Below are 23,353 nucleotides of genomic sequence, written 5' to 3'. Positions count from 1 at the left end.
TGCTATAGTGCTTTGTTCTTTTCCATTTAAGCCTTATACCAATTTATTGTTTAATAATCAGAGGCACTGAGGAACAGTTAATAATTATGACTTTTGCCGATATCAGGGTATCATTGAGTTATTAGGATTGGGCAAATTATCAGAAACCAGCTCCTCTACCTTCCTCTCCCCAAACTTTCTTGAAGCTTTGCCTTTGCCCCCACAAAAGATTCATAAAGTAAATATCCCAATGATTGAGTAAAGATACAGTAGTAATAGATAAGATACTTCTATGTTTGTCACATCACCATCCACAGCAGTGTAACTGCATTACTGCAACACTACCGGGAACACTACGTACAACTCAGGTTGCCTCTGTTCCAGAAAATCTGAATTCAAGGTGAAACATATGAAGAGGTCAGTTACAATGGAGAGAGAATAAGAAGTCTGCCTCTTCCAAGGAAACAGTGGGAAAGCTGTTGGACAAACTAGATACCATAAGGGAAAATGGCTGCTCTCTAACCATATATATGACTATAAAACTGGGGATGAATACATGAAGACTGAAAATTAGTTTTATGTCAAAGAATGTAACCTTCAAGAACATCCTTCTAATAAGACAGTGAAGACATAACACCTAATTAGCTCCAAATTGTAACTCAATAAGCTTACAAATAGATTTAAAGATACTGTAGCTATTACCAATAAATGATGGGCTCATACGGTACTTCAGTCCTTTGTTGTGCTGCATGTTTGTTGCTGTTCTTTATATACTGTTTTAGATTACATCAGTGGCTCTTTAGTCCAAAAGTGCTCCTTTTTTCATATGAAGTAGTATCCAAACAGATCAAAACAGATCAGTGCTACATATCAATTACTTGTACCCAACAGCAGGAAGAAACAAACAAACAAACAAACCCCACAAACCCAAAACCCTAAAATAACTCTCCCTCAGAACCATTTTATGTGACAAGATGAGTAAAACTGGTCATCCAGAAAAGTCCACCTATTCAGTCTTGGAAAGATACAGTTATATCATTCTCATCCCTTTCTCCAAACACTAAATGGTAATATCCCCCTTGAAGAAACAGGACATTAAACTCAAATTTTTCTTATTATTGTGGTTCAACCCTGAACTTTCTGGATTTGGACATTTGACTTCAAAAAGACTTCTGTAAGCAGTACCCTTATGTAAACAAGAAATTCTAACTATTTTCAATATAGCATTCACTGGTTTTCAACTTGAATTATCAACAATTATGTCAAAAGTGAAGTAAGATTTCCAGTAAGTCAACATGGAATTTCACAATACATTTGCAGGTAGGCATCAGAGGTAAAGACCTCCCCCTCCCCCCAGTCTAGTTTCTTCAAATACAGGCAGCTCATGAAAAAGCAGGAAAACAGAAAAAAGTAAGCCAGAACATCACTAACCTCTACCTGAAACAGTATTGTCTTTTGCTCAGTTCACAGGACACTGAACATCTACACAGTGCATTGTTTGTTACTCTTCACAGCCTCCAGGAGAATGAGGCAGGTGTCCTCCTTGTACTCATCAGCAAGTGGTCACAAACATTAAGTCACTCTGACAAGGCCGCATCAGTCACAGAAACACATTAAGAGCCCCATTGTTGCTGTATTTTCAGTATACAAGCTATAGGATGTTATTCTGTTTAGCATATAATTTTCCTGATTAATCAACTTTCTTGTATCAGATTTTCACACTGTATAATTTTAAAAAGCTTGAAGCTGTTAAAATACTAAAAAAATGGGGTACGTTAAAGCCTTAAAGGGAACAATAATTAAGTCACAAAGATAAGCTGAACTTACAGTTTGTGATGTCAGGAGGGGCATAACTGTCATTCATGAACATGCTGGTGGGTTTTGCAACTTTCAGATAAACAAAGTCAGATGTGTTTTTTAAGGCAGTCACTGCTTCTTCATGAGTAACTTCTTCTAAGCAAACACTGTTCACCTAAAGATAAAAAAGTAAAAGAATTCTCAACGCAAAAATGTATGTTTTCGTAAGACACTCACTGAAAGCTGTTGGAGCACTCTGGCATTGAGAGTTTTTATTAGGATTCATGTGCCGCAGACATAATGGGTTATATAAAAGTTATACAGAAGATGCTTTGTAGTGCTGTGAAATATAAGAAAGACAAGTCTTTCCTCAAAACATTATCATAAACTGTATTGACTGTAACACTGTAAAGGCACACATGACTTTGGAAAACTAACGGGGCAAATATGACACTCAAAATGCCATAAGCATGCAATCACAGCACTGACTCAGTATATTATTGCAAACATTGAATAAGAAGAAGTTTCTTCTAGTAAAAATAAATCCTACGTGATCTTGTCATGTCATAGTTAAGTTCTAGACATTCTAATGGGACAACTATTCTCACAAGAGGTCAAAAGTAGGGATCAAAACTGGAGAAGATCCTAAAGTGACTGACTTACATGCCAAGTAACAAGAACTAGTTTAACTTTACAGGAAACAAGTTGTTTGTTTTTTTTTTTTTTAAACTATTGCTATTAAGGTGAAACAATAGCACTTCAGTTAGAAAAAATTAAAACATGTTTAACAATTAGTATCTCATATAAAGCCTTAGTAAATTGAGTTCCTGACCCTCTCTTCCATGTTTTGAAGAGGGAAGTAACTTCTGCAGATAATTCCAGGCAACATGGAAAATAAGGCTTGTACTGCACTGAACTTGAGGGACCAAAGACACTTTCTCCGATTACTTAACTTTATATATTGTTAAAACATATAAACATATATACATATATATGTTTATATAAACAATTGGGCCTTGTCAATTCTGTTATTTGTGGGGGGAAAAACTCTACTGCTTAAATATATTCCTTCCATCTCTATTTTCTAAGTGTTCCCTAAAAGTTTTCTAAATGCCTCTTATTGCTTAAAAAAAAAAAAAACAAACCCAAAACCAACCAAACAAAAACGACAAAAACCAAAAACCCCACAGATTTAAACTCCTACCACTCCTGATGACTGAAAAGTCATTTTGCAGTGCATTGGTAACTGCAGTACAACCTAAACACACGGACAGAAAGTTACATTCTGCAAAATACGGGAGCTTATCTCTACGTTAGTGACTAAAGCTTTGACCAAGTGAAATTCAGCTAATCAGAAGATATTATAGGTGACATTTTACTTGCTTCTTTCCTAACTTAATTAACTGAGGGAATGATTGCAGCTACAATAAATCAGGACATTATATTTACTATATCCAATATCATACTGCATATGCTCCTTGTACCCCCAAAACAGTATCTGATATTAATCCAAAGCTACTTTATTTAATTTTGTCAAGCAAATTTTTTTAATGGATAAAGTAATACTGGAGAAAGTAATCTGTCTCAGAAGTTTGACATTTCTAACAAAAATTCCTTAAAAGTTTCCATATATTTTATGATATAAGCAAGTTAGCATGAAGTTTTCCTGTATAGGTAACAAATTATAACTCTGGAAAGCAGTTCGCCATTAAAAGGAAGCTCTCCAGTGCCCTTACATTGTGGGGAAGTCCTATAACCAAAACACTTCCTATGATGCAGATTTTAAAACTTAAAAACATCAAATATTAATAGCAGTCATCAAGTAGCTGGATCTTTGCGTTTGTGAATGTGCATGGCATATAAATGTGTATATTTATTGTGCAGCTCATAGTAACCGTAATATATTCTCTCTTTTTTCCTCCAAATTCTCATGTGAGGATTTGCTCATGTCTTGAGCTGATTTCACAGAATTATCCATTGTAACACCAAGATCTCATTCCCAATACTTCAAAAAAAGCATGATTCTTTAGATAAAGGGATAATGCCAGGATTCTTTATCTTTGAGTAGCTTCAGTTTTCCCAGCTCTTCATTTGTAAGTGGCAAACTTATCCAAAAAGTCTTTTTACAGATGGGAAACTCTGCACTAAACATTTAGAGTCAGTTTCTTACTGTTTGAAGAGCAATAGAGCACATTCTGCTGTCAGGTACTCCGAGTACAGATGTAGTCAGTGTTCTTACAGAAGCAAGTACTGCCTGGTAGAGGTAGGAGGGTGGAGCAACTACACCTTACAAAAGCTGAGTTTACAATTCAGAAATTCATTCAGAAATTCCTGGCTCTGGCTCTTGTTTTTCTAGATGGACTAGATTTCCATATGGAATTTAAGAAAGTTAAAGGTTATTTTTACTTTGTGCATAGAAAATTCCACTTTGAAGTATTTTAAGTTTTTTTTTAAAAAAAAAAGCCATTCAAAAGCATTAAAAACACTGAAATCCAATGTAAGCAGCAGTTTCACTAGAGGCTAGCCAGCCACCAGTACTCGGAGTTCCTTTCCATTCTTTTTTTTTTTTGAGGAGAAACAATCCCATTGTATGCTGGTTTACATTCCCATCGCTCAGATCCCAGAACAGTAATAGCAGGCATCAGAAATAAACAGGCTGATTATAATAGAGGCTTTGCGTGAAACACTGTGCTGAGGAACAGATTTCAGATTTCCTGATGAGATGGTGCTGAACACTGCAGATTTAATTTTTATCATTGATTTCCTGGCGATATCAAATTTTTTTACTGATTTCTAAGAAATAACACTCCGCCAGCAGGAAGCTTAACCACAAAGTGAATCATGCCCTTACTGGGACTAAAAGTGAATGGGCATCAAAAAAAATGCAGCTCTTACTTACAGCTAAAAGTTTGTCTCCAATCTGAAGTTTGCCATCTTTATGTGCTGCTCCACCTTCAATGATTTTGGTTACATAGATGCTGTTGTCTCCAGGTATATGCTGATTTCCTACACCACCAGCAATACTGAAACCAAGACCTGCTTGAAGATAAAGTCATTACTCAAGAATTCATTAGATTCAAATTATTATATAAATAATAATGCTATCTGTATCATATATGCACATATATATACACACACACACAGACATACATACATATATATATTTATATATACATATATATATAAAAATACAAATATTATATATTTGTGTATAATATATATAAATATTAGGCCCTGGTTGAAGCAATACTGGATGCCTTTCCAAGTGAACTCCATCATTTTCCAGAAAGTTCTGGAAAAGACATAACATGCAGAGAAGTTCCAAAAATCAAAAGGTACATCATTTACTTCACGCCTTATGAAAGATGCACACAGCACAGCTATAGCATCACTGCTGCTATTTAAAGAACCACTGTCCAACACTTCCCCATATAGAAACAAAATAATACTTTCTTTAAATGTTTTTTAATCTCTCAAAGATCCTTCTGGGTAATTCAATGAAATATTTTACTCCCATTTGTAATTACTAAATACCATCAGAAACACATTTTTATCATTTGAAAGAAAAAGATGCATTCTACAAGAACAGTTTCAAGACAGAGGGATGAAAATTCAGCATCATTTGCAATGCCATTATCTTATTTTTCATTATTCTGCATTTCCTAGAACTTCATATACAAGGTACTGTTTTATATAAAAAAAAAATATGCAGAAATCTTATCATCAACTCTATCCTTCTTGTGAAACAGAAGTTTTATACTTCTACGTACCTTTAGGGCCTTTTACAAGTTTGATTTCCACTATTTTTTCTGTGACTGGTTTTCTTCTTTTGACATACAATCGTACAATTGATCCCGCTTCTTTCAATGCTTCAACTGCTTTGCTGTGTGTCACATCACGAACATCCACCTCATTTACTCGTAGAATACAATCGTTAACCCTAGAGACAGCAAAATTCATGTTCAGTTGTTGTGTTATAGCAGAGCAGACACATTAGGAGCCTAATATTTTATCTACAATACGCTAACATATATGTTAACGCGTCAAGATACATAGATTTTGCTTCAAAATTATATTGATTCAACACAATGCTCTAAAATTAATTATTAGTGCTTAAAAGTAAAACAAGGATCACTAGAAAACATTTAAAGGGAATATTTTGTTCACAGCCAAAGAGGACACCATCTTATATGCGTTTCATTTAAACAGTATTTTGAGCAGAGCTTCATACAAACTACCTTTTGTTTAGGACTATAAGAAAGAATTTAAAAATTCAGCAACTAGGAGGTACACAATGAGAACACACTGGTTTTAAGCCACGATATGAACAAGTCAACCTCCATTCCTGCTTTTCACAAGCTGTTTAAGTGCTTGCCTTCCACTCCATTTAACATGTTGCTGTAGTAACACTGAGCTCTCATTACACTAAGTACAATGCCTGACCCACCTGTCACCATGTTCTGCCAGATGCACCTCTGACAACGGCCAACAAGCTAAAATGAAACCTTGAAATAAGCTTATTAGCACTAAAACCATAAGGCATCAGGCATTTGCACCAAAAATGATAGGGCAGGTTCTTGACAGCACAAGAGAAAAAAAGCTGGTCCTACAATCGGATGTCTTTTTTTTTTTTTTTTTTTTTCCCCTACAAAGTGATACAGGAGTATACTTAAAGACTCATATCTTTTAGCTCCCTCATAGAATCATAGAATGTCCTGAGTTGGAAGGGACCCACAAGGACCATCAAGTCAAACTCCTGTCCCCGCATAGGACAACCCCAAAATTCACACCATATGTCTGAGGACATTGTCCAAATGCTTCTTAAATATTGCCAGGCTTAGCGCCGTGATTAGAAAAATAATTCATTAATGCAATTTGTTATTACCTTCTAACAGTACTCTTCAAAGGAAGTTGCAAATATCACTTGCTACCATCTAATAATATGCCAACATTTCCTCACTAGGAGTTAAGCAGTAGTATCAATCCAAAATTAAATAAGAAAATGGGGTATACTGGAGAAGAAGTACTCTTAATTTAAACAAAAAAATATGGCTTTTGAAGATGTGTAGTATCTTTGAAAAATTAAGACACAGAATTATACCAAGCATAAGAAAGGGTTTTTATTAAGCTCAACTATCTTACAGATCAGAAAATCTGCACATGGATAACCAAGACTCACGTATCCTCCCTGTCTAAGCTTTTCCTTTGTGTATTGAATTAAGGACTATAGAACATATGGCATAATCAACTTATACCACCGAATAGACAAGATCAAGTTATCTTAATTTCACTTAACTACAGATTTTATTGGGGGGGGGCGCGGCGGAATTGGTCCACTCAAACATTTTTCATTATTTACAGAATACTTCTGTAAGAAAAACTTATTGAAAACGTAATGTAGCATGATAAAACTACTAAACGTAACAGAAAGTGTTCTATCCACTGTTTGAAAATATAATAAGAAACATTTAGCAACCCAACACAGAAAGTCATCATACCGTAATCTTCCATCCTGTGCAGCTGCACCCCCGGCTATAATTTTTGTAATGAAAATACTTGAATCATCCCCAATATGTGGGTTGTCTGTACCACCTGCGATGCTAAAGCCAAGTCCTGAATTTCCCTAAAGGTAGAGGGGAAAAAAAATTAACACATTTCTTTTTTGGGGAAAAGATATTTGCATGTATCTATTTGATTCAATATAAACCCAAATCTATATAATTTTCACTGATAAAAAAATAGTATACTGCTTAAAGTGTCTTTTATAATACATATAACCATATGTAAGATGTAATTATATTTATTTTCATAGAAGTAAGGACAACGGAAGTCATTGTGTCACTGTAAGAGATAACAGTTCCAACCCCACAGCTTTCTCATTGAAGTGAACTTGGTAAACTGGATAAAAACTTCCCTCTCTAGTGAGCTAGATCTTTGAGATTATTCATACAAATATTTCCTCCTCGTTAAATTATTAGTGACAAATTATTTCTCCCAGAATATTTCTCTCCCAAGGTATTTGTGTCACATACGCAATATATCCTCACTGATGCAGAGACTCAGATCCACATTCTCTCTTCAGATGTTGCCTGCCCTTACTATCAACTGCAAGACCTCTTCACCCTCTCAGTAACCACCCGAACTGCACGGGTATCAAATACAATCATTTCTTTCTCTCTTTTTGTTAACAGTGCAGCTCAAGAAAAGAGAACAGAGACAGATCTCTACATCGCAAACATAACGAAGCAATGCATATGACAAGGTGTAACTTGTAATCTCAACTGGAAGCCTGAATCTCAATATAAATCTTAATGGTATAAATAAAAGCCTATCATAAATGGCAATATAGGAAATGAAATAATAGTTTGTGTTATTACTCTCTACAAGCCTAAATAATAACATTAAATGCAGTATGTGTCCGGGAGATCCTTCCCCCATATTACTATTAATGGTCAAGGTTATTAATAAAAAACTTCTATTCCTGCTCTAGTAACTGTATGTATTTTTTTTCTTTAGGATAAATAATCTACCTAAAAAAAAAAAAAAAAACAATAAGGATTGTTTTAGATTGCCATTTAACAGTATCAAGAGGTTAATTTTTTCCATATTAAGAGTACCATAAATCCCATTTAAAATAGAGTACAGAAAGACATTTAGCATGTTACCCTTTCAAGAGTAATTTCTTCATACTCATAATCTGCATCCGTGCCATTGACCTATAAAGAAAGAAAAGTGAGACTTCCAGAGAACTTTATACTTTACACACTACAGTTTGCTCAGCTGGTGGTTCACTCCCATCAAATCTCAACTGATTCACACTGACCACTGAGCTCAGAGGGGACATGTGATTTTCACATTGCTCTGCATATGAATCAGACACTCTTTTTGTATGAGTTTAAAAGTTACGATTTTAGACAGCAGACTGTTCTACACAAATACTGTAGAGCAGAGGCCCTCTGCTTCTGACTGCCAGAAAAAAAATGCTCAAGATCCTCAGTTATTCCTCAGGCCATATAGCAGGTTGAAACTGTCCTTAGTAGCTTGTTCAGTGAAAAAGATAACTGTAGTTTGAACACATGATATTTCTCCATTAAAAAGGGAAGAGGTCTTGACCTTCTGAGTACATGAAACCCTATCTATTACTACCCCAACACCAAAGAAGCCCCTGTTATCAAGAAGTTTTTATGTTAGCTTAGTCCTTGAGCTATTATCTACAAGAATGACAACATGTGCTAACTGAACCAGTCATCTAGCATTACAGTACCTGGGAAATGGTTCATGATGACCGAGATCAGTATGTGGCCTTCCCCCCCCGCCTTTTTTTTAAATAAACACCACCATCATTTCCCTATTCATTACCATTAGGCAAAACAAAGGCAATCCTAAAATATTTAAGCAGTCTCTTGTTTATTTCCATGTACAAAACTCTGTAATCCAATTTTAAAATATCCTTTAGATAAACAGGAGCAAACAAGAACCTCCAACTTTTGGTTTAGCTCAGTTGTATAGTTTCCCCCCTCCCCCTTTTTTTTTTTAAATTTACCTTTGAATTGATTTTATCTAACAATAAAAGGAAAAGTGCAGGAGGAAAATTCAGACGTGAAACCTGTGCCAAATTTATATACATTCCAAAACCTCTGAAGTCTCTGTCTGCCAGTGGTATTCTTATCACAGAACACACGCTGCTGAACACAAATTTTAGCCTCCACATAACTACACTTATTACCTTAATGTTTCAAACAGAACCAACCCATTTTTATGAACATTTAGAGCACTAAAATCTTAAGTATAGCCACTGCATTAAGAAGTGTTTTTATGAGAAGTGCAAGGGAAATGGCACATTAAATATTAAAGCATCTGCCTGCACAGTTGCAGAAACAGATGTTCTCTGAACACTGAACCTCTGGAACCTCAAACAAGGGTGTTCGGCACTGTCACACACTGGTACTCACACAGAACCTTCCACCTGCAATCTACAACTTTTTTTTTTTTCATGAAACAGCTGTTTAAGGACTTCAAATAACCATCAGGATAGCTGACAAAATCAAGCACCAGAGAGATAAATCAGTTTTATTAAACAGTAGAAACAGACCTAAACAACTATATACATAAAACATTATCAACAGTTACAACTGAAAGCAAGTGTAGGCTTACGTATGTTGGAGTCTCCAAAGAATCTGTATTCACCAGCACCGGAGGGGGATTTGCCTTTAACAAAAAAACAAAAAGTTATACAGCATAAAAGAAAGCAATACTAATGATAATTATACAACAATTAATTTGTGTTTGAGTCTCAAAGTTCTGTTAAAAGCTAGCCTCAGCTTGAGAATCTCAAAAATTCACCTTCTGAAACACTTGTTTCTATCCTGAACGAAGTGCTTTCTTTCCACGAAACCACTCTTCCAAAACTCTGAGCTCATATTTTATATACAAGTTCTGTCATTTCTTATCTTGTTTCTCAAAAGAAAAGCTGAGTCATGCTATCGTTTGACATTGTGTCAGTTACCCTAGTACTTGTGATACGACATTCAGAAGTTCCTTTACGAGCCAGCATCTTAAAACTAGATTTTGGTGGATTTGATTCCTCTTTCTTCCTACCATGAACACTTCCCCCCCCTCCCCCTTCAACCTGCAAAATGGAGACTTACAGAAATGCGAACTTTTAGAAGAAAGGATCTACAAAACTGAAAGCAAATCCAGAGCAGACGTTCATCTACCGCACAGCAGCATGTGGTTCCATCACAGAACTGTTATGGATTCACAAGCCATAAGCAGTCCGAGATTATTGCTATAGGAATATGAAATAGTATAGCGTTCTTGCTAGCCAGCAACTGGTAGAATAAGCTTTTACTCTCTGATATTACTGAGAATTTTTCTGTGAAAAATGTAGTTTCAACTGAAAGAAAATCCATACAGACTGGTGGCATTTATCTGAAATACTTCCAAATAAATAGATTTCCTGGTTTTGCATCAATTACCTGCCTATACAATAGGTAGCACCTAGCCTGCTCTAAGAACAAAACAAAAAAGTGTGCAGATAGATTCCAGGCTCCAAATACTGTTGATGTATTAAGTTCAACAGGACCTACAAACTCAGTGGCACAAAACAAAGTTAATCTCCTTAATGCTTTAATGAGGCTGAGATTTTTTAATGTGTATAAAAATTCATTATCTTTAAAATTAAGACATTCTTTAAATTTTTTTTTTTTTTTTCTTTTAGATCTCTTATGTGTGCATGTAAGTGTGGAAATAAATTTAGGGACAGTTTAACAGGCTGCAATAGAAGCTAGTATTAAACTCATTCAAAGATAAACAAGATCTACAAAAACATGACAATTGTATTAACCTATTCATATTCTGCATTTTAGTTTCGTTACCATGACAACAACATACTTCTGAAGAATTCATGATTTTTAAAAGCCCCCAAAAGCTAGGAAGTAAGCGATGACTCAGAAGTTCCTTACAAAAGACTGAGATGAATTATCTACCATCACTAGACAGGAGTCGTCAATCTGCTATCAGGTTGCTGTGTCAGAAATTAGACCTGTATCATTTAATAAGTACTAAAATCATGTGGTATATACAAAAGTTAACAGAGTAGACTACTAAAAAAAGGAAACAAAAAGGATGACACTTATTACTCCGTCAAGATGCCATCAAACACCTTTCAGTAGAAGCATGGGCACACTTTATGCAGTATAGAAATCAAGTACTAGTTACTAGTATCATGATATAAATCTCTGTCAAAACAACGCTATCCTTCACAACCATTTTCTGTCATTAAGTTACATTCCAATTTCTGCTTCTTATTTAAGTGCAAGTTCTATTAAAATAAGATTAAATTAAAAATAGGATCGTGTGCTAAAAATACCAGTCAATTAAATTACACATCACCATGCCGGTAAGAGCTTTACAATTAACATGATTTTAAGAAAAACAAAGCAATACATTGTATTAAAAAGAACTTGACCGAATATGAGGCAGTAGGAGTCTAATCTCCTCTGGATGTACAAGAGAACAGCATACCTACATTTATTTTATATTTGTGTATCATCTATGAAAAGATTTTTAGTTTAGAAATAGAAAACAAAACAAGGATCAATTTTGAAAGTTCAGTCATGTTCTTTACATTTCACTGAATTTTAGAATTATTTTTATTTAATATTAGGATTCTGTAATATCCAAGTATATTCAACAAAAGCAGTGTTGGTGAAAGCTGGTTTCCCATGAATCTTTTTCTTGAGGCTGACAAGTGTTCTTCTTTTAATGTCTTAAAAAAAAAAATAGAAGAGGAAGACTAGCTAAAAGCGAATTGCTATTAGTAGGTGAGGTTTGTAGGTGAGGTTTCTAAGTGAACAGTACGTTTGAGACACAAACAAGCCAACAGATGCAAAACACCTTCAGTAAGTTAAGTGATTGTTCCTACCACTCCTTCTGCATTTATCCGAATTCTCCATCAAGAAGCAATAGTTTACCATCGTTTCCAAGCAGGAAGGAGAAAAGCTTTGTGCTAGGCATTCCAAAGGCACACCTGGACACTAGAGAGACACAGGACAACATCTAACTCAACACATCAAATGTTTTTGGAAGGAAGACCTGGTATTTCAGTCTGTTACGCAAGACTTCTCCAAATTACCTAACACTGTGAAGCTTCTGTGCCGGGGCTTGTTCCAATATTTAAAAGCCATTTGACAAGTTTGTTTACAAGCAGACTAAGGGCTTGCCTAAGGGCTAAAGTGACTAACAAAATAGAGAGATGTATCTATTGCACAAAAATGCATCTGCCAAATCCGAAGTTGATTATAACTTTCTGTGGTATTTTCTAATTGCTTAGAATCAGCTACGACGCAGAATTATATAGCTAACTCCTGCAGACATTTCTATGCACTCAGAAGAGAGAGGCACAGACCACTCAATTCTTACTGTTCTGCTTGTAATCCAGTATCATCAATGGACATTAACACTGTCACAGCAATCGCCATCAAAGAAAATATAAATACATATAGCACTAATTATTTTACTTTAAACTAAGTTTAGCCTACTGGCAATTCTCTGAAAGTAAATGCTACTGGAAAAATCTTTATCCACCAAGGCTGACAGCAGAAATCTGCTGGTCGCACTAGCTGTGTGTCTCAAACCCTGACGCGGGCAGAATCCCTCTATAAGAGGGAAATAGTTCTTAAACTAACCAAATCTGTAGTCTGCCTGTTGGGTAAAGTAGAGGTGGCAGATTCGTGTAAACATACATCCACTAGAAGCTGCACTATAAAACAGCCAACTGTAAAAACTTTTGATAATTATTATGTAAAATTTAACAATGTAGCAGAGATAAAAAAAGATTACCACCTGTTGCAAGTTTAGTTGCATAGCTTGAAAGTAGACCTTAAGAAAAAAAAAATACTGACGTGTATACTACAAAAATATCCCAGTAATACTCTGGATAGCTTAATTCCCTTTTAAAGTTAATAAATATCAGTCACCAGACAATTCTAAAAAGTGATCCAACTTTTCAGAAGGTGTGCACTCATAGTTTCAGATTTTTGTGCTGAAAGTTACAGTAAAGTGACAGAAAATAAAAGCAGAATGCCATTCAACACTGAAAAATATAACGGCTATCCTACATTATTCCATAGCTTGCCATGCTGTGGTCACATATTCCAAGTTATATGCAACATAGTAATGTTAACTCATGTTTACTGCTTTCACTTGTCTTGACAGGGGTTTTTTTTTGTGTGTGTTGACATTAATTGACCTAAAGGATGAAGGTCCAGAAGGGAAGCACATTCTATGAGTCAAATACATTAGGAATACAGGCGTAAAAAAAACCCCAAACCTTTTTGTATTCTAAATGCCTCCAAGCACACTAATACCAACAAATGGCTGGAGAACAGAAGAAATGTTATGCAAGTGCAATCAATGAAAGACATATGTTAAGTATTTGTATATGAGATGAGACAATTTTCTATTAATAAAGAAAAAAGCAATAACACTTTAGTAAGGGTGAAATGGCTCAAATTATTATGTGAGAACACAAAATATCCTATTGCTTCTTTCCATTCTTTTGGGTTTTTTTTTCTTTAGCTATTTCACAACTTAACTAATATACTTTCATATGAAAATATAGATATTTTAAATGGACTAAAAGCTGCTACAAAACAAACAAACTTCAGTGTGTTATTAATTCAGCTATTTCACAGTTCATCTCAAACCTGTGTGTACGAATACCAAAATGTGAATTTAAACAAAGCAATGAAATAAATTGAATAAATAAAAGTTGAACAAATTTAACAACAACAAAAAATAATAAAAACCTGTGGTACGGTGGATGGGATGACAGTGGTCTCAGCAGGGACTGGTGGGACAGGGATCACAGGGACAATGGGAGAAGAGGAAGGAACAGCTTCTGTGGGCTAAAAATTACCAACAAAATGTCAAAAATAACGAAAACTAGAAAAACATTTTCAAACGAACAAGATTCAAATGTAACAGCTTAAAAAAGATTCTTAAATAGCATATGGATTTGGAGACTATAACCACAACTGAAGACAACCAACCACCTTTAACCATGCTGTATATGGCAGTGCATCCCCAGCAACGCCCTAACGTCAGAGAACCCAAAGTAGTAAGACATATCCACATTGCTTATTCATACCAAGTTACTCACCTTGCAGTACAGAGTAGTAAGACTTTGGGATCCAACAGAAAACCTGTTTATGTCAATGGACAGACTCAGGCTTTTTGTGGGCTGGTTTCACAACAGAAGCCCTTCACCATTATACAACAGTATGCAAAAGCAGGGAAACAGTGGCTAAAGTTGATAGCACTGGACAAAGTAAATATTCCTTTTTGATAAGGGGAAAAATCAGAATTACATTAAGGTTTCTAAACCAGGCAAAAAGCAAATAAAAAGTTTTAGTCAAATGGGTGGAAGACCCTGAAACAGATTCCATCTACCTCTCAAAGGTCTTCATACAGGTTTACCATACACCTTCAGACTAGTAGAATTTTGATCTGGGGGATTTTCATGAAAATATTAACCAGGAAAGCTACTGACACTTAAGCTGCAAGGGAACAAGATTACAAATAGCATTTTGAGCAAAACATTGACTCAAATCATTTTGAGATGTTAACATACTGGTTGTCAACAAGTTGTCAGCAACATAAACTACTGGCAACTATCACCAAAATTACAAGCTGAACAGCAGATCAAAGCTCTTGCAACTTATTCGTTCCAAGACATTCTTGTGATCTTTAAATATAATGAAGCATAATGACAAAAGATAATACAAAATCCTGAAAATGAACAAAAAACCCAGAACATAAAAGCATAAAATATATTTTTTAAGTTTGAAATATTTTAAAACACAAAGCAACATACACCAATAGCATACACCAAATTAAATGGTAAAAGCAATTAAAGAAACCTGAAACAGTCGAAGAGCAGCAACTCTTATTAAATGTACATATGGTATTTCTACAGGTTTTTTTTCAGCTCAAAGTCAATCTACACAAAATGAACAGCTGGTGAAAAACGTTGCAGTTATTGGAAGATGTAAGAACAAGATATATTTGGTATCCTGAAAGATTATTACTATTGTCATTTAAACATCCCTACATCTGTGGACAGCAGCACGATCTTTCAAGTGTTAAAAAAGGGGGGTGGGGCAGAATCTAAATTGGTCTAGAACAATGATAATATACATTTTGCAAAGGATGAAGGAGGTGCTCAGTGCAACAGACCTCCAGCTATGGAAGAACGATGCAACCTTTAGAGGACAGATCAAACTAAATAGCTTGAGCAATCACTCAGCCATACAGACACAAAAAATAAGCCACCCCTTCAAGTCTGCCTTGTTCCAAAGTAAGCAGCTTCCCACGTATGCACACAGTAAAAAATCCTGTTAACCAAAATTTCAGATATACACATATTACATATGAAAATACAACACAACATAAAGGCTGACAAGCTAACTGTTAGCAGGTCAGAAGAATTCCAGCTTTACGGTTACGACTCCTGCAATAAGAGAAGCTTAAAAACAAATCGAAGCTATTCGTAGATCCTGACCACATTCCCCTGCCCTTTGACTTAGCAAAAATGACTGGCACAGTCACAGCTGATTTCCTTACGGACCAAACAATCTGCACCCCTCTATCTGCACCAAAGTGCAGCTTTATGTTCCTGCTTCCTTCCTCTTCTCAGTTCTTAACTCCCTTCTCTCTCTGGGGTTCTCATTCCCAAATGCTTCAAGAACCCTCCCAACCAGTTCCAATTTTTATCCTGATTGTTTTAAAACTGACATTGTTCAAAGTCCTTTAATTCATTCAGGTTCCAGTCTCATAAGCTATTAGTACTGTCACTGTCTTTTCCCTTTGTGCTGATGGTTTAGTATCCACTGACTCTTAAAAGCCACTCCCTGCTCCTCCAAGCTCCTGGCAATGTTCCTATTGAGTCTCCTCCACTACCATGTGCGTGAGGGAGGAGGTGACAACACTGGCAACCACTTTCAAAGGATGTGCAAAACCAAATGAAGGTAAGACTGTCTTCACTTAAATGTTTCATGGAATACAGTGAACTGATGTAGGCACTATGGCTACCACACGGAAGCACAACACAAGAAATTAAAAGATTTCAAACCATCAGAGCAAGAAGACCTGTAACAGCGTTATAATAGAAGAATGCTAATTTTATGTAGTATGCCACATAATCAGTCTGAAAATTATTATATGATACAGGTATCTGAGAACAGCTGAACAGGCTCCAATAGCTCAGGGTATTGCTTTCAATACTCTGCTTCCCAGGAATTTTCAAGAAACATTTGTGATCTTTAGGAATTCTCCAAATTGATACACTAAAGTATTCTGAAAAACAAAAGCTTATCCTCAAAATAACTTTAAATAAATACATCTCTGACTACAACATTTAATAATTCTGGTTTAGATAGACACAAACTTATTTAAACTACAAAGAAAGCAACGGGTCAATTAAAAACCTTGTTTTGAACATATATGAACTATAGCACACAAGTATGATAGACTAATATATACAGGAATGCATGACAAAATAACTCACTTTAACAGAGTCTGTCAGCCTAAATAAATGTGCTACCACCTACAATGAAATGCCATCCTGTTACAACAGTACAATAAATATCAAGTAATTCTTTTTTAAAGTGTAAGGATGGACTTTCTAATATTTATAAACAAAAATAGTTTAATTTTAAGCAGTATGTTTAAAAAAAGCTAAGATGACAATACCTTTAAGTGATCAAACAACCCGAGTGCCTCCAAACCTAACACTAAGTCCAGATGTTGGAAAAGGAAGAACACATCCATTTTCTTATGTTTAACCAACACACACCCAGTAACTCCTTCTGTGACAAAATACCGACTGACCTGGAATTATCAAAGCACCATACGCATCCCGTAGCAGATCAACTAAACCAGCAAATTCCATAATGCTGCTATTTGTCAAGTACTAAAAGACATATTTCAGAGAACAAAAACAAACCAGTCTTTCCTCACTTTCACGAAATTACTATAAAAACCCTACACTGTATACCTTACAACAATCTTAATGGGAAAACACCGAGCAAAAGTATTTCTTTGCCAGCCCAAGTTCAATTATTACTACTTTGGTTTCTAGTGATAAAATACAAAAGAAAATTAAGTAACATTAAGCCTCTAGAAATAGCAGGGATGAAACTACAGAAAGAAAGTGCGACATACTTTCTACGGTTTACACTAAAAATGCACATCTATAAATACCTAGTGCAATACATACCTTTTCTAAAGAACAATTAGAACATGAGCCATCAGACACCCAACCACTAGCAGCTTTTACTTTTGCTGTACTTTTTGTAGGACTCTTTTTTACACTGTCGCGTAGGTTTATAAATTTTCCTCTGTGTTTGGAAGACACTGGCAACATGGATGAACTGAAAGATGTATGAATGCTCAGCGCCCGCTGCTGATGCCGGAAAGGCTGCTTTGGCTGCATATGAAGATTTTGACGTATTTCCATTCTTGGGCTCCTTGTTAAATCAGTGAGCTTGAGTGTTCCCATTTCACTGTCATCTGTAGCACAACAGTATTTGTAGTCGTGACAGTGAGTAGTCATGAAACTAGCAACACAAATAGTCCTTTTTGCAAAAAATAGAGGGAAAGACAAACCAAAACATTGCTTCCTGAGAAAGTTCAAAATATGACTGTTTTCTAGATTATGGTCATAGGAAGAAACACTAAATGCTGTTTTAGCTAGTACTGCATGTTGTGTACTCTCTCACTCTATTTAAAGAGCACCATTGAACCACCACACGACAGTCAATTTGCTGGGCATAAATAATCAATGCAATGCACAAATTATTGAATAGATGGCAAAAGTCATCCGACATTTTTTGTTAAAAAGAAGCTATGTAAGGTTATAGTTATTTTCTTTCTTCCCTAAGCTACTACTATCCCTAAACTTTGTTGTATTTTACCACCTCAAAACTTCTCCAAGGTTTACATCTAGAAAATTTTAAAATATACCAATTCCTCTGCTTTTCTGAACACTTTATGGGGGCTGAAAACTAATGAATTTAAAGAAGCTTATGATGAAAAGTATTGAATTGCAAATAGACAGATACATTGTACAAGATTTCAACATTAAAATTCCAAAGAAAACAAATTTGTTCAGACCATAACAAGAATGACTTTGTTTTAATAATTTTAAGAGTTGCATTTCCATGAAATGCAGCAGCACTTTGAGACCACAATTTTAAGGTGCACATTGTTTAAATCAAAAGCTGAAAAAAATGAAGATAATAAAGAACTCAAGTTCATTTAAATATTTTATTCATTCAGTTTTTAATGCCACAGATGCATGATCTCTATATTACATTTTTACCCCAATTTTCAAAACAAAAAAGCTTCAAAATAACGCCTGCCCCCCCCCTCAAGCACACAATAAGGAGCTAGCTTGATTTAATCATGCTGTTGAATATTTAACTTTACCAGTCAATCATTCTAAAAAGAGGTAATGATCAAAAAGTTAATTTCCCAGAGTCTACATGAAAACTGACAGCTAAATAGAGACACCTAGCCTCACAGAAGGAAGAAGCAGGCTCAAGTCAGCAGTCAAGCAGTCTTCTCGACAGTGGACACACAACCAGCATTTGCACAGCTCTGGACCAGCCACATCACACACCATCTGCCTCTTGCCCCATGGGTCTGTTCTAGGAATATGCTGTGAATCTGAATATCTGGCCCTGGGTATGATAAGAATGAAGGACAGCAGCCCATAGGAAACAAAGCTCGATTAGGTCAGCTGCACTGTATTGTGATAAAACGGAGAGATTTCATCAGTTCATAGCATTAAAACATGGTTATTCTCCCTCTCACTGTACACGTCGCTACAGCAAATCTAAATATTTAAATAATATGAGTCAGCATAATTTTTACACATGGAATAAAAATCTGGAAATACAGACCTAAGTACAAACATTTCCAGTTATTTATAGCATTGATATTAAGAGATAAATAGGGACTGACAGATGCTCCTCTAATCACCAAGAGCTGCCATGTCTCATCTTCTCCCCAGAATGGATGTAATCAAGAGCTGCATCATTAATGCAATATTTGTAAATGCAGAGACAGAAAGGTTTCTGGCCAGTGACAGGAAGCTGGAAATGCGTTGGTCATACAACATTCACAGACTTGCGCATGTGTATGGTAGGTATGTCTTTTGCCTTTGAAGTATCAAGGAGTTGGAGGACTGTGTCCCACTGATACATCTGGACAGATGTACCTGGGTTGTTCTGCTCTAGACAAGCCAAGAATCTCTAGATTTTGTTACTGAAGGTCAAAGGCAGAGAGGAAGATAAGCACGTTGTGAAAGGGCATACAGGTAAACAGTTCAAAACCAGCACATCACAACTAACAACTTCTCCTTTGAGAAATTTCCACAGACACATTAATACTGAGCAACTCTGAGGCACATTGCCCAGCCTGCAGGGATTATGGGGACAGAGACTGTGTCTTGTGTCAAAGTCTCCGTCAGTCTTCCTTGCCAACAGTGTGCCAAATGGGTGCTTTTTAGACCACATTTTTTTCCAGAGATGTTATCAAGATTGCTTGAGGTTTTAGCAGGCTGTGTTCATACCACTTGTTTTACTTGCATATCAGTACTCTCTATTTTCCACCCAGCATGACATTGACTAAATACTAAAATGTAGAAAGGAAGAAGCAAGGGGGTTTGGGGATGAGGCTTTTCTCTTGCATACATAGTAAATCCCAAAAGGTGTGATGCTCCACATTCAAAAGGAACATCTTATTCCTGTAGGCATCAACTTGGTCTACGTGTTTTCAACAAAGTAGCCTCTTTAAAAAGAGGCTACTAAAAAGAAAATCAGCCTTGAAGCGTGCTAAGTGAGAAAGTGAGGGCAAGGGGAGGAGATGCTGGATACCATGCTCTTGGAAACCCAGTTGTCTGGCTTCCTATATTCTCCTCCAAACAAGAAAGAGGAAGACACAAGGCAGAAGATGAGACACAGGAATTCACATCTCTCCAGCGTGCTTTCAGACATGCTGACTTCAGTGGCAAAAGAAGGAAGATGATGTAGCAGATAACTGGTAATAGCACAAGTTTTTTTCTGGAAGTCCTCATGCCTTTGGTCCCCGAGATGATATCAATAAGATATCAATAATTAAAAGAAAAGAAAAACTTGAAGACACTTGTAGTTCCAAGAGCAACAGTCCAAGCACTAAAACACAGCCAAGGAACAGGAGGTACAGGCAGAATACCCAACTCATCCAGGGCTGCATGGTGTGCCAGGGCAATCTCCAGTGAAAAAGCTTAGGCCGCATTGAAATTTAGCGTTATGTAAGTATGGAAAGTGAATATAGCATCTTCGTCAAAAAAACATGGGAAGAAGAGAAAAGGAATATATAAGCAAAGCATAATAAGGCTTATCTAGTACAATCGTGGTGTAAACAAAATTAAAACAGACAACAGCAAAAAAAAGAAGGAAAAAAAGTAGAGAAGGCAAGAAGAATGATATTCAAAGAGATTAATCAGATATTTGAGAGTCACAGGGATCATTCTGCCCAATTACATTCACACATGTGAGGTACAGCAGAGCCTGCCTTGCAGTTGCGCTGGTAGAAAGGGAAAAAAAAAAAATCTCTGGCAAAGCAGTGGGACATATGCATAATTCAAAGCAAGAAAAAGCAGTTATGTAACTAAAGCTGCACAGGGCTGGCAGATCGTCTTTTGACTGCAGAAAGCCTGAACCCGCAAATGTTCTCTGCAGACTGTATTAATTACTAGCATGAACTGCTCCACTCTAATATCAAGCACTAAGTGATTTTTCATAACCAGAGGGGGTTCAAGATCAGGTTGTGCTTTCATATTACATACAAACCCTGAACACTTTGTTGCTCACACAAAGCCGAATCATCAATATTTCATTCTTTTAAATTACTACATCGAATGTACAGTGCACACTTCTTTGCAGCAATCTGTTAAAGTGCCAGTAATCTTTTACAAGTACTATTTCTTCAAGAATCATTTTCTTTCCGCATTCTGTAACACCCACTCAAGAACTGGATAACAACAATACCCGTGGAAAGGGAAAACAGTACTAATATTTCACCAGCAATGTCTACTGCAAAGGTCTTCAATAACCAACTTCCATTACTTCCAAAAGCAATTCTAATAGCTGGGCGAATCCTCCAAAAATAATTTTGCACTTCACCCCTTCCATTGCCTTCAAGCAGATACCGCAAAATCAGCGACTTCTGTCAATATGACTTGACTGATGAAAACAAGCCCATATTCATTACCTCTTCTTGAAAGGAAATAAAGTATCTTCCAAAGCGAACAAAACTTTAAAAGTGGTAGAAAGAAACAATTTTGATTCAATACCCAGTGGCAAAGCTGAAGATAAATGGCATATTTTCTTTCTAGAGATACTTTAAGGTCTGGCAGTGTAGTTTTCTATCTTTTCTCTGAACTACATCCTAGAATGCCACAGGACACTTCACTAGTGAAGCCTGCTATTTTAAGACCTCTGCATCCATCTTCCTCAAAATCACAGAAGTCAATACTAATCTAAACATACCTTCAGGGATTTATGGGCTGTTTGGTGGGGTCTAACGGTGGTAAGAATAAAGCACAACTGCCATCCATCCTCATCCATAATCCGTGTTAGCTGTACGCTGCCCAGAGCGTCCAAGTCCGAGCACACAGCTAGCATTAAGACTGATGCACCATCTCTGCCATATTCCTCCCTAAGGCAGGGCCATCCTCTGGCCTGGGCATGTCCTTTGCACCACAATGTCAGCGACTTAAGCTGTTAAGCAATGCACTTAAGACATGCATAGTTTTCCTGAGTGTGTTTCTCCAGGACTTGAAACAAAATGTAGCATCAAGAGGATCTGGAAATAAAACATACAAGTATTTCCCTACTGCCAAAACGAAGTTTCAGAGAAATCAAATACCAAGTTTCACAAGAGCTAAAAAAGTGTAGAACTACCTGAACATAAGCAATCATTTAAGTATCGACTTGAAATCCCAAATAATGTTTATATATCAAAACAGCATATAACACAATCAGACACGCTAATACGCTGCATATATCTGAAATTTGAGAACTGTAAAGAAACAAGACCCAATTCTACCCAGGCACAAGTACTGCCATTGCTGATAGTCTAGAGGGTAAAATATGCCAAATACAGAGCATGGGAAGCAGAATCACCAAAAAAAGAATATCATTAATACAAGTATGACTCAAATTTTCCCCCTCTACAGGTTTGTGATTTCTTTCATGTGAGAAAGGTTCTCTTATCAACAGACCATTACTTTGCTTTAAAAACGCAGTTCCCACCTGACGAACTCAAACTCACCTGCCCACCTTGCTCAGTGCGTTAGTACAGTAACTCCCCAGTTTTTATATGGACACCATATCTGACTATTTCATACACAGCGGCTAAAAAACAAAATACACACTTTTTCAGCTTTCTAACCACTCATGCTTATAAATTTGTGACTGCATTTGTGTAATATGTACTTCATGGGGGTGGGGGTAAGTCAGCATACTCCATAGTGTTTTTCAACAATAAACTGATTTACCACAAACAAAACCTTGAGAGAGACTGGCTAGGGTAAATGATAAGCTTAATTATGATGGCCTTAACCCATGGGTGGTTACAATTAAGCCTGCCTATCATTCTGCACTGATAAAAGGATGAAGAACTTTTGGCTTCAGATTTGGGTTTCTGACCCTCCTACCCCTGAAAGGGCTACCCCTGGTCCTTGCCATGATGGAGCAAAGACCAATTCCCATGGTCTCCCAAGGATGAAGGAATAAAAATACCTAGATCTCCACCTGGATGCTATCCAGGTCTCTCCAAGGAGAGTTTGGACACAAAGCACAGAAACGAAGAAGCTGAGCCTGAAGCCCGTCAGGGTATGTCTACAAAAGAGGGGTAGGTCAGTACGCAATGGTTTTACTAAGAGATTTTGAGGACAGACAAGCCATCTTGGAGCTGTAACATCAGTTCAGGTAAGTACTGTAACAAAGATATGAAAGTTTTTCTG

At 36.3% G+C, this 23,353-nt stretch overlaps 1 protein-coding gene across 19 annotated transcripts in view; it reads right to left on the bottom strand.

Annotated features, from left to right (window-relative positions):
* The window catches only part of DLG1 (discs large MAGUK scaffold protein 1), a 167,231-nt gene that overhangs the window by 53,870 nt on the left and 90,008 nt on the right, over positions 1–23,353 (bottom strand). For 11 of the 19 annotated variants that reach the window (XM_087740989.1, XM_087740972.1, XM_087740974.1 and 8 more), the window contains 7 exons: positions 14,088–14,186; positions 9,931–9,984; positions 8,442–8,492; positions 7,275–7,399; positions 5,547–5,716; positions 4,676–4,812; positions 1,807–1,951 (listed from right to left, as the gene is read on the bottom strand). In XM_087740989.1, coding sequence (XP_087597115.1) covers positions 1,807–1,951; positions 4,676–4,812; positions 5,547–5,716; positions 7,275–7,399; positions 8,442–8,492; positions 9,931–9,984; positions 14,088–14,186 — 781 coding nt within the window. The remainder of the gene's footprint in view (positions 1–1,806; positions 1,952–4,675; positions 4,813–5,546; positions 5,717–7,274; positions 7,400–8,441; positions 8,493–9,930; positions 9,985–14,087; positions 14,187–23,353) is intronic. The other 8 variants (XM_087740980.1, XM_087740981.1, XM_087740991.1 and 5 more) reach the window with 1 other exon arrangement.

This window comes from Nipponia nippon, unplaced genomic scaffold (genome assembly GCF_047370975.1).
Source record: "Nipponia nippon isolate SJK-2023a ecotype South Korea unplaced genomic scaffold, ASM4737097v1 scaffold_7, whole genome shotgun sequence".
Classification (NCBI taxonomy): Eukaryota; Metazoa; Chordata; class Aves; order Pelecaniformes; family Threskiornithidae; genus Nipponia; species Nipponia nippon.
The sequence above is the reverse complement of the archived record's forward strand: the minus strand, read 5'-3'. Positions and strand labels throughout refer to the sequence as shown.